We start from the raw sequence: 12,635 nt of genomic DNA, 5'->3' as shown, positions 1-12,635 counted from the left end.
AAAAAGATAATGTTATATGCGGAAAAAGGATTTTTTTTTTTCATAATCATTTAATTAAATTTAAAATAATATTTGGAAAAGGGTCAAATAATTATCTAAAATTGATAACCCTAGAACTAGTATTATGGTTGGCAAATGAAAAAGAAATTAAGACGTTACATGCATTGGATGATTTTTGAATTGTTACCCTAAATAAAACATGAATAAAGATATTAATGTGTTTATAACGTATCAGGAGAACAATATAAAAACTCATAATTTATCCAAAGTTGAACTTTTTGATGAAGCATGGTACTTGGATTATAAGGAATACGACCATTTTGATTAGTATCCCCCTCTCCAATAAAGTATAGGTAAACTAATAATCAGAGCAAAAAGTGTTCGCTCTTTCTTACCTTTCGAATTATTATCCCCCTCTCCAATCAAGTATTGGTAAAGTAATAATTAGCGCAAAAGTGTTCGATCTTTCTTTTCTGTAATCGAGGTTTGGATATTTTTTTGACTAGATAAGTGCAGTTTTTCATGGATGAACTAAATCCGGTAAGGCTGAGATAAAATAATTTTATATGAGGATTTTAATATTTAAAATATGAATTAATAACTCTTTAAAAAAACAAATCAGATCGCAGGAGCCGCCTTCAATAACTTTGAACCTCCAATGACCTTGCACCGCTCGCACCATGTAATTAATATCCATCTGTTTTAACAAAGTGGGGACTTGAACAACCTCTGAGTTTTGTCGTGTCCGGAATGTGAGGCTTTGAGGGGTTTTTGGGTTTCTGTGGGCGCCTCGGTCCGGCCTTTACCTGCCCGCAGAATCCGATCCAAATTTGTAGTTATGGGGTTATGTACCATTTAAAAGATCCCCGCTCCATTGGGTGATAAGTACTGAATCTTCCTCCTTTTGCCACGCTTTGCATTTCTCCAAGCTTTCTCATTTCTTAGATTTGCAGTCCCCAATTGTCATATTCTTGAAATTGGCAGTCCCCATGGTGAATTACTGGAAATTTTATGGTTTCTGAAGTTATTGCGTCTGACCCCCTTCACGGTTTATTGTGATTGGAACTCGTTTCCTGCAAAATGCAGAGCATGTCTTCATTTTCATTGTGTGTTCAGGGCAGGAAATTGTTGCAAGATAGCGATGAAATGCATTCATCCGCTCCTATGACGGAGCTAACTCCTGACTTTGCTAATTTTCCACGCTTCGCATTTCTCCAAGCTTTCTGACTTTGCATTTTCCCCTTCGAGGTTCGTTGTGATTGGAACACGTTTCCAGAAAAATGCAGAGTATGTCTTCATTTTCATTGTGTGATCAGGGCAGGAAATTGTTGCAAGATAGCAAGGAATTGCATTCATCCGCTCCTATGACGATGGTAACTCCTGACTTTGCTAATGAGACATTCGGCCCAAGATTAGTCGTTATTATCGCTGTCCTGTTCCTCTCAATACTATGCTTTTTGTTGTTCAATGCCCTGCTCCGCTGCAGACGGCTCTACAGGCGATGGCCAGTGGTGTCCGAGCCATCACCCAATATGGATGTCGAAAGAACTCAATCTGGCATCGAGAAAAAGGATTTAGAAGCACTTTCAGCCACAGTTTACCGCAAAGGCCACCCCCTCAGAGCCATGGATTGCCCCATTTGCCTAGCAGAATTCATGGAAGGAGAAAAGGTGAGAGTATTACCAGAATGCTGTCACAGTTTCCACGCAGATTGCATAGACGCATGGCTGCTTTCCAATGCTTCTTGTCCTTCATGTCGACACACTGTCCTTTGCGCATTGTCGAAGAAACCGTCAGAGTTCTCCCAGCCAGAGGAAAGCGCCCGAATGGATGTTACCGAAAGAAACGAGAGTGTTGCAGCAAATGATGTTCAGTCTTTTGAAATTTTTGGGAACGACTCGACAATGGCAGCGTCTTCATCTCTGGGTTCCATCAAATCTGCAAGTGACTTGGAATCTGGTAACACGGTTGAGGCTGGGAAAGCATGACTGGCAAAATTGGCTACTCTTGGAAGGGTATAATGCGCGAATCGATGTGCGCATGTATGAAGGTGGGCAGTGTGGAAGTTACAGAGAGAGCATTAAAGCTGCAGTTTGCTAATTTGCCAGTGGTGGTTGGTGGTTTTTAGTGTGAATTTTTGGATTTTCTTGCTGAAATTTAGTTGAAAAATAAATTTGATTGAAAAATTTGAAGTGAAATTTTGATTTGTATTATTTAAATTAGTTTTTGGATTGTATATATAGATTCAGCATTTTGTAAAATCTAGCATTTCAGGAGTTTAGGGGTTATTTCATGGAGAAGAAAGATCTTTAAATAAACTGCGAATTAAAGGCATCCTGGATTGAAAAGAGTAAAAGCGAGTTTGTGAATACTGCCAAGAAATTGTCTTCCCCAGTAAATTTCATGTTTCAAAGCAGCCAGGCATTCCGGATTGAAAAGAGTAAAAGCGAGTTTGTGAATACTGCTAAGAAATTGTCTTCCCGAGTAAATTTCATGTTACGAAGCAGCCAGCACCTCGGCTATTTGTATGTGATATGCCAACTGAAACTTATCATTTTCCAAAAAAATCAAAGATTATACGAAATATTATCAGGATTTGTTGGATTAGTTATCCAAAATTCCAAGAATATAAGTTTGTTTAGTGAAATTTTGGTATGTTTTTTTTTGGGAAATTTGTTATAAATGTTAAATTTAGAAATTTTGGATGTCATAGTTTTTATTAGCTAAATCCATTTCTACCCCCGAAAAACTATTCAAACATTTTTATAATCAATTTTTTTGAAAAACAAATTCAACAAATTCCAATGAAAAATAATTTTCCAGACCAATTTGTGACCTTGGTAGATAACCTTCTCCACCCTTTTTTATGGTTTCCCAATAACGTTTATGTACAAAGCTGTATAAAGGACAGGTGTGGACTAACTAAGAGAATTTTTGAAAAATTAAGAAGTCAGTTTTTGTGCTTCTCCGATAACCTGACGGCTAGTCGGTGATTTCCTGTTCCCTTTTGTAGCCCCGTTTCCGTCCAGTCCCAGGCACCAGCATTGCCTCTGACTCCCGCCTAGTTGCAGACACATGCATTACTGCGCCGCCACTCTCCAACTCTCCCAAATTCGAAACTTCACCTCTTTCAGTCGCCTGATGGTCCATGTTGTTGCATTTTCCAAGTTTTCTTCTTAATTTCTGGCGGTGGGCAGACGTCACGCTGGAGCGCCAACAGGTGATCGATCCCTCTCCCTGGTCCTCTCTATCGTGACCGAAATGAACTGTGTTTCAATTTCATTTTGGAGCCCAACAACTGAGATACACCACGGATCACAATGAATCATCCTTTAATTCTGTTTTCTTTCATTTTACTGTTGCTTCAACAGGTGATCAATCCCTCTCCCTATACCTCTCTATCGTCAAAGAATTGAATTATATTTCAATTTCAGCTTGGAGCCCAGTAGCTGAGAGACATTATGCATCTCAATGAATCATCCTTTAATTCTATTTTCTCTGATTTTCCTGCTGCTTCTTGAACATGAGAATCGGATTCGCTTCAGAAACAATAAGAGTAATGGCCTATTTCAGGGCAACAGCAGCAGCGCCAATCCCAGTGGAAGAAGCAATCCCAAAAGTATGAGGGGAAATAGACAATAACTTGGGCATTGTTAAACAAAGGGGTGTTTGATTGTTTTTTGGCTTTTCCTAGTCGTTGGATTGAGCTTTTCACAGCTGGTTTTGCAAACTAGTAGAATGGTCCCCAAAATGGTTTTGAGTGGAAAAATCATTACAGTGAGGAAGAGTGGGGGATTTTCTTTTATTGCGGGGATGAACGTACAAAGAGAATCATTAAGAGTGTTTTGCAGTATGGGATTAGCCACAACCAACAGCTTGCCATGGCTAATCACATCAAAGCTGAGCCTTCCAAGTTAACAAGGACATCTAGGTCACTTTTACCCTCGCGCACTATAAAATCGGGGATCGACATCTTCTCTTCCCTGAGGAAGCGAATAACGATGAAGACTACTCGAAAATCACCAAATGGCCGAGGAGGGGATCGAATATCCAGACATACAACTCGATAAAACTAGGTGGTTTCAGCTTTCACCCCCTGCTTCCCCATGTGGTGGTGGTTTGGATTCATTGGATCTGGTTTCATATGAGGCCATTCCCCATGTGGTGCTGGTTTGGATTCCCTGGATCTGGTTTCATATGAGGCCAGTGCAAAACCGCAGTTGGGATTCAAAATTTACATGGCACAATCTTATTCTCTGCCCTTGTTTTGATTCCTTCTTCGCCCTCATTTTTGTCATTGCAGTTGTAATTTCATTGAAGATTCCTTTCCCTGAATTGAGGTTGGATTTGTTGGGCATTGGATAAACCAATGCTCCCTGTGTGTTTCGTGACAGGACTAACCGCCTCTTGTCGATCCTTATCTCTGGCAATGCGATCATTGACTAACACCTACGGGTTTTGGTCTAACGACAGTCGTGATTCCCTGTTAGTTTTAGAAAGCACAGTAGAAATAAAACATTAAAGACAACAGACAAACATCACAAACAATAGGCAATGGATAAACATAAATCACACTTGTATTACACAACATACCTGGGCCTTGGCTTGCCTTCCTTGGCCAGAGAAAATACAAATTTATAAAACATGAAGAAGCATCTAGAATTATACATGTGAAACACAGTGAGGTTACAAGTCAATGAAGGTAGGTGGGAGTCGGTTTAGTGTCGGGGTGATTGTCAGAGAGTGGTTGTTGACGGCGAGGTCGACGCCTGAGTCTTTATGCCGGCTTCACATTTAAAATTCTCCCACTTGAAGCCGAATGAAGAATCTTGAATCATGTCACACCAATTCCCACCATGCCTTTACATAACTCATGTTTATTTCTTGGTAGAATTTAAGTGAGCATATCAACAGGGTTCCTATATGTATGGAACTTTTCCAAGGATAATTGTCCTTCCAACACATGCCAAATCCAATGGTACCTCAAGTCAATGTGCTTGGTTTTTGAGTGAAATGTTGGGGTTTTCACCAAGTGAATGGCACTATGACTATCACAATATAGCACATACTTGTCCTGCTTTATTCCTATCTCTCCTAGGAGTTGCTGCATCCGCAACATCTCTTTACAAGCTTCTGTTGCAACTATGTGCTCTGCTTATGTTGTAGAGAGAGCTACTATTCTTTGTAGCCTTGACACCCAAGATACTGCTGCGCCTACAAATGTATACAAATAACTTGTAGTGGAGTTTATGGTGTCCATATCTCTAGCCATATCTGCGTCTGTAAATCCTTCAAGCACAATCTCATTATGACCAAAACATAAAAAATAATGACTAGTACCCTTGAGATATCTCATAATCCATTTTACTGTTTCCCAATGTTGTTTTCCTGGATTGGCAAGGAACCTGCTCACTACTCCCACTGAATATGCAATGTCTGGTCGTGGGCATACCATGACATACATCAAGCTGCCAACTGCGGAAGCATAAGGAATCATGCTCATCTCTTCCTTCTCCTTGTCATCACTAGGACATAATTCAGTATTCAACTTGAAGTGGGATGCAAGGGGTGTACCAATTGGCTTGACATCCTTCGTATTAAACTAGTTGATCACCTTCTTGATATATTTTTCTTGTGATAGCCATAACCTTTTGTTTTTCCTGTCACGCATACTCCTCATGCCCAATATTTGTTGTGCTAGTCCCAAATCCTTCATTGCAAATTTGTTGCCCAAATTTTTCTTCAACCTATTGATCTTATTCTTATCATGCCCAACAATCAACATGTCACCCACATATAACAATAATATGATATACTTTCCTTGATCATACCTCTTGATATAGACACAATGGTCAGCTTCCAACCTGTGAAAACCATGTTCCAACATGAACGAATCAAATTTCTTGTAGCATTGTTGAGGTGCCTGTTTCAACTCATATAGACTCTTCTTCAACCAACAAACAAGGTCTTCTTTGCCTTTTCTATGAAGCCTTCTGTCTGTTCCATATAAATTTCTTCCTCCAATTCACCATGAAGGAAAACAATTTTTACATCTAATTGTTCACATTCTAAGTCTAAAGTAGCGACAAGACCAAGAATGACTCTAATGGATGACATTTTAACAACAGGTGAGAAAATTTCAATGAAGTCAATACCTTCTTTTTGGGCAAAACCTTTCACGAACAGCCTTGCTTTATACCTCTCCTTCTTTTCGTCACCTTCATGCTTAATCCTGTAAACCCATTTGTTTTGTAGAGCCTTTCTTCCTTTTGGGAGGTTTACCAACTCCTAAGTTTTATTTTCCAGCGAAGAGTTCATTTCTTCTTCCATTGCTTTCTTCCATTCTTTACTGTGCTCAACTTTACAAGCTTCTTGAAAACAAGTAGGCTCGCCTTCATCAGTCAACAAAATATTGTTTCAAGGAGGATCCCTTTGTGAAGGCTTATGAGGCCTAGAAGATCTGCAAACCAACTGTGGTGGTGCATTATCAGGTTGAATCCCTTGTAAAGGTTTTGTTGATGGTGCTGAACCCGCCAACATGTTATGGGATCTCCCTGGTAAGAAGCCCCAACTAGACCTTAGACTGTTTGGTGTAGGAGTCCCAGCGTTGGGTTGTACGGTATTGCCTTGACCGCGGTTGCGCACAGAAGAAAGCAGGATGTCCTTGTTGGTAGCAAGGGTGTGACCAACGCAACAAGCCAAGGAAGGTGCATGAAGGGTTCTAACACACGGAAGGTTGATTAAGTGCGCCCCTTGGAAACTTGTGGAAACACGCGGATTGGAAGGGAACACATGAGCAAAGATACATCACCAGCTGGAAGGCAGGGAAACCAACGATCCAAAGTGAGGGTTAAACCAATAGCACATCTCTATAAGATTCATACATACATATATAGAAAAATCCACACATACATGCGTAAGAAAACATATACATATATCATTAGTGTAACCAAGACAATTGAAACACAATAACAACATATGCATGAAACGTGTTGGCTTTGTTATATTAAGAAAGCGAAAGTTCCAATCATACATGCAACCATGACCAACCACTAGTTCCAACAGCGGAACGTAACAGTGCTTACATATACATATATCATTAGTGTAATCAAGACAATTGAAACACAATAACAACATATGCATGAAACGTGTTGGCTTTGTTATATTAAGAAAGAGAAAGTTCCAATCATACATGCAACCATGACCAACCACTAGTTCCAACAGCGGAACATTATAGTCACTACCGCCTGCTCCTCCAAACCAAAGAGATATACTAGCTCTGCACTGTGGATTAGGATTATTGAAGTTTGAGAAATTAGATAGAGAATCCACAAATAAAAGTTTATAAAACTATTGCATTAATTATAGTGTAAACAAATATGAAACTAATGAGCTCAACATATTAAGTGATTTTGCGTAGTATAAGGAAGAAAACTTAATGAGAATAATACTTTAACAACAAATTGCTAAGAACTTTTCCTATATTTTTTTTGTTACGGCAAAAGCTTTCCTTGGATTTTATTAATAAGATGAGAGAGACTCTATTTTTGGTACATAATCATTTCATTAAATTTAAGATAAAATTTAGAAAAAGGTCAACAAATTATACAACATTGATAATCCTAAAACTAATATTAATGTTGGCAAATGAAAAAGAAATTAATACGTTATATGTATTGGATGATTTTTAAATCATCATCCTGTGAATAAAGCATGAACAAACATATTAATGTGCTTTAGGAGAAAAATATAAAAACTCATAATTTATCCAAAGTTGAACTTTTGATGAAGCATGGTACTTGGATGATAAGGAATAGGAACCATTTGGATTATTATCCTCCTTTCCAATAAAGTATTAGTAAAGTAATAATTAGAGCAAAAAGTGTTCGCTCTTTCCTTTCTCTAATCGAGGTTTGGATATTTGATAAGTGGAGATTGCAGTTTTCCCGGATGTAATAAATTTGATAGGGCTGAGATAAAATAATTTTATATCTGGATTTTTGTATATAAAATATGATTTAACAAGTTTGTATAGTTGGTTTTTTTTGCCACTTAGTTTAATAAAATATTTTAAAGCTATGATGTGTTGTATCTATTCCAAACAATAATAAAATTGTAAAATAAATTATATGAATATTTGTTTAACATTTTTTTATTAATTTTTAAAATATAATTTAGCATTTAATACTTTACACCAATGAGAAAATGGAATTTCTGAATTTAATTACAAACTATTTATATTTATGGTACATAGTAATTAATAATAGAGTACACAAAAGTCAATTCTTGGCATCATTACACAATAAGGGGGGGCATTTCAACCAATCATATTTGATGAATAGAAATAAATTTTATTAAAAAATAATAAATTTAATTTCATAATGTTAAACTTTAAATAGATTTTAAGTTTTTTTAGTCAAAGAAAAACTAATAGCAAGTCAATGAAAAATTGAATAATAACTCTTTAAAAAAAACCAAATGGCCAAAGCCACCCCAATATTATAGAACTCCAATCATATCATAGCAGCCGCCTTCAATAACTTTTGAATGTCCAATGACCTTGCATCACTCGCACCATGTAATTAATATCCATCTGTTTTAAGAAAGTGGAGGCTTGAACAACCTCTGAGTTTTGCCGTGTCCGGAATGAGAGGCTGTCAGGGGCTTTTGGGTTTCTGTGGGTGCCTCGGTCCGACCTTTACCTGCATGCAGAATCCAATCCACACTTGGAGTTATGGGGTTATGTACCATTTACAAATACTTCGCTCTATTGGGTGATAAGCACTGAAGCTTCCTCAATTTTCCACGCTTTGCATTTCTCCAAGCTTTCTGATTTGCAATCCCTAATTGTCATATTCTTGGATTGGCAGTTCCCATGTTGAATTAGTGAAAATTTTATAGTTTCTGAAGCCATCGTGCCTGACCCCCTTCGAGGTTCGTTGTGATTGGAACACATTTCTAGAAAAATGCAGAGTATGTCTTCATTTTCATTTTGTGATCAAGGCAAGAAATTGTTGCAACATAGCGAGGAATTTCATTCACCGGCTGCTCCTATCGGCCTAAGCTTAGTCAACGTTATCGTGGTCGCGACCTTGTTCCTCTCAATACTATGCCTTTTAGGGTTCAATGCCTAGCTCTGCTGAGTCCAGCTGAGGTAACCACAGACCAACCTTTTGACTTAGTAGATAGCCCTACCAAGCCGAAGAGAGCTCTCTCCAAAGAAGCACAACCAGGAGGGCTAGATGGATTAGGGTTTTATGCTAGATATAGTAGCTCAGGTTTTTGATTTGATTTGATTGGGGTAGTCACTGGATGAGTGAATTAGGTCAGAGAGTGAACTAGGTCAGGGCATGAGAGAATCAAAATTGTAGACATCTGATGGGGCAAGGTAGGCAAGTTACTTTGACACTTTTTAGTATATTGATGAAATGGTCTAGACTTGTGAGGTGCTAAAAAGAGCATGAAAATCATGAATTCTTTTTAAACTGAAGAAATGAAACAATTTATGATGGTTTTCCCAAAGTAGAGCATAGAAGATGAATTCGGCTTATCACACCTTGAAAATCAAACCATTTAGAAGTGAAATGGATCATGGAAGATACAAAACATTCACACACATATAATTGAATAAGAAACAATATCAAAATACCATGTCATAGGAATCCCATCAAAATCGCTGCAACTCATCCAATATATTCCATGCCAAAGTCTGAAACACTAATACAATATCCAATGGAGTCCAACCTATAGAATGACTGAAAAAGTACATGATATAGGCCTCAAACAAACTCCTCCCAACCATCAGGGGTCGAATCCATGAGAGGAGGAGCAGTTCCACCAAAATCTGAACTGATAGCTAGAGTGTAGGGTGGCTAGAGTGACTCATCCCTAATTACAATGAACTAACTCATTACACCTCATAGAGTTTATTTACCTAATGTATTTAACCTAGGTAATAGTAACAAGACCATAATTAAATTTACATGATCAATTACATCAGTAAAAAGTTGATTTCCCAAGAGGAAAATCAAATCTCGAGAAGCACAGAGAAAAATTAGGAAATTGGTCAAAGGTGCAGCACCATATTCATACCCACTTTTGGCTACCTTCTCAGTGTCTCAATTGAGCATAGGATAGCTCATTGGAAATCTTATCCTGTCTAGTTTTTAGATCTACCTTTAGTTTGCAAAATGGACTTGATTTGACCCCCCAAAATTTTATTCTCCCAAGATTGTTCAAACGCGCAGCGTAACACTGAAACGCACCCTCCATGTTGCATATTGCTTTTTAGTGCCTTCGTGGTGTCCATATTGAGCCCAAAATAGCTCGTTGGAAATATCTATCTCTTGGCTACACAATGGACCTATCAAGCATTGAAAATGATCAAGTATAGCCCCCCAAAAATCAATTCTCCAAGACTAGTCAAAAGTGCAGAATGAGGGTGAAAAAATGAAGTGTGCTCTTCCAAACAACTTTTTGAGCTCTTTCTAAACTCCAAATTGAGCTCATGATAGCACATTGAAAATATCTTTCTGTCTAGTTATCATTTGACTCATCAAGCAAGTCATTTGGACAGTCCATCTAGGAGAAAAATTGACTTTCCCAAGGTCACTCCAGAAATGCAGAAAACCTCTTGTAGCAACTATATTTTTGACATTTCTCCACAACCATAAAACCTGTGTAAAAACTAAAGGAGGTGTTTCATCCTTGGCCTATTATGGAGAAAAACCTCTCTCACTTTTGTCAAATTCATCTATGTTTGGTCAGAAACACAGTTTGAAGAAAAATCGGCCCTATGTGTGGCAAATGATTTGTCCCTTGGAATGACTTCTTGAAAAATGATGGAGACATGATGTATATGAGTTGGAATGGCCTCATACTTGCTGAAATTACCTCCCTTATGCCTCCTCTACTCATATGTCTCTAATTCCATAGCAAACCCTAGCTCAATGTGAGAGGAAATTAGGGTTTAGTGTAGGTTAAATAGGGGATTTAGGAAATTTATAGGAATAAAGGGAAATAAATGGGATAGGGGGCTTCTAAATTCTTAGGAAAATTTTGGAAGGTATGGAGGGATGTTAGGAAGTAGGGGAAACTGGAATTTCTAGGATTGAGTGAGGGGAAGGGGTCCAAAAGGGCAAAACACAGACCTAGTCTAGAAAAGTGTCAAAAGTGTAGCAATAGGCTAGGGTTTGTAGAAAAATGATGATTTTGAGGGACATGAGTGATGGGAAGTGTTTAAGAAGGTATATTAAGGTTAGGGGAAGGCGTAAGAGGATCAGGATACAAGTTTTGTTGATGATTTAACCATGAAGGTCATGAAACCAAGAGAAATGCCCTCAAAACCCTAGGAGAGGGAAATGAGAGGAATGGGCATAAGAAAAGGTCAAGGGAGGTAGATGGAGTGTAGGTGAGTGAGATATTGATGGATAAGAGTGATAATGAGCCTTCCCTTGGTCTTTGATGGTCTTTATACCTTGTTTAAATTTTCAAAATTGATCTTGGGACCCACTTTCTTCCTTTTGTCATTCACCTTACTCTTGGAAACTATATCTTTACACTTGACTTTTTCTTTGACAAATTGATCACTTGATATACATTGAGAACACTTTTACCTTTGAATTTTTGGTCCTTTGGCATTTTGGAACTCTGAATTAGCAACTTGGAAATAATTTTCTTATTAAATTTGAAAGACATAAAATTACATAGTGAAAAATAAAATTACATCTCTATTTTTTGGAATAAAATTACAATCTGGAATGAAATTCATACTTGAAATCAAAATTACAACTTTGGAAACCATATTTACATGTTTGAAAATCCTCTTTAAATGAAAAAGGGATATTATTGGTGTTCACTCTCATACTTTTGTTGGCCTTATGCAGTGAAATGGTGTTTTATTGGACCTTGAAAGAATGAAATCTAGAGACCTAATGAAAACCTTGAGCGAGTAGAATTCATGTTGACTTGACTGACATAAAGACATAATGAAATGAGCTTTCATGATTGAAGTATGCTCAGTAAGACATGAAGGTGGGCTAGCAAGTAGAGATTTTTGAGGGAGAGTGAAGTTTTTGACTAGGGTTACCATCAATGAGTAAATTTTTGAATGAGGACCTAGGTGGAATGACAAAAATTTCTTAGTGGGACCCTAATATGATATGAAAGGAGGGTTTTTGATCATTGTTGGCAGGATGCAAATATTGACACTAACACTTGGTCCTCTTTATCGTGACCAAAATGAACTATGTTTCAATTTCAGTTTGGAGCCCAACAGCTGAGATACACCACACATCATAATGAATCATCCTTTAACTATGCTTTCTTTCATTTTACTGTTGCTTGAGTAGATGATCAATCCCTCTCCTTTGACCTACCTATCGGCATATAATTGAATTGTATTTCAATTTCACTTTTGAGCTTAGTAGTCGAGAAACATCGCTTATATTAATGATGATGGAATTGGGAAGAGTCACCGAAGTGAGCGTAATCATTTCAATGAAAATCAAGTTATTTATACACCAGTCTAGCCGTAGAAACTACAACGACTGTTATTATTTGTCAACTACTCCTGCCGACTCCATTGCTTGCGGTCGACTAGCCGTCTTGGGAACAGGCGTCAGGTGGTGTGATTA

General features: G+C 37.8%; 1 protein-coding gene across 1 annotated transcript; it reads left to right on the top strand.

The window, feature by feature from the left end:
- The first annotated feature begins 735 nt into the window (after window positions 1-735).
- Window positions 736-2,261, top strand: LOC149235240 (RING-H2 finger protein ATL8-like). The gene has a single exon (XM_089461322.1). The coding sequence runs from the start codon at window positions 1,281-1,283 to the stop codon at window positions 1,986-1,988; it is 708 nt and encodes a 235-aa protein (XP_089317448.1). The 5' UTR covers window positions 736-1,280; the 3' UTR covers window positions 1,989-2,261.
- The last annotated feature ends 10,374 nt before the right edge of the window (window positions 2,262-12,635 follow it).

The sequence above is a fragment of the Pinus tabuliformis genome, chromosome 8 (genome assembly GCF_031772625.1).
Source record: "Pinus tabuliformis cultivar Carrire ecotype Pingquan chromosome 8, CPIR1, whole genome shotgun sequence".
NCBI lineage: Eukaryota > Viridiplantae > Streptophyta > Pinopsida > Pinales > Pinaceae > Pinus > Pinus tabuliformis.
This window is presented reverse-complemented; position numbering and strand designations above follow the sequence as displayed.

Coding starts and splice junctions, on each gene's coding strand:
- LOC149235240 (XM_089461322.1), top strand. CDS start 1,281: ATGCAGAGTATGTCTTCATTTTCATTGTGTGATCAGGGCAGGAAATTG.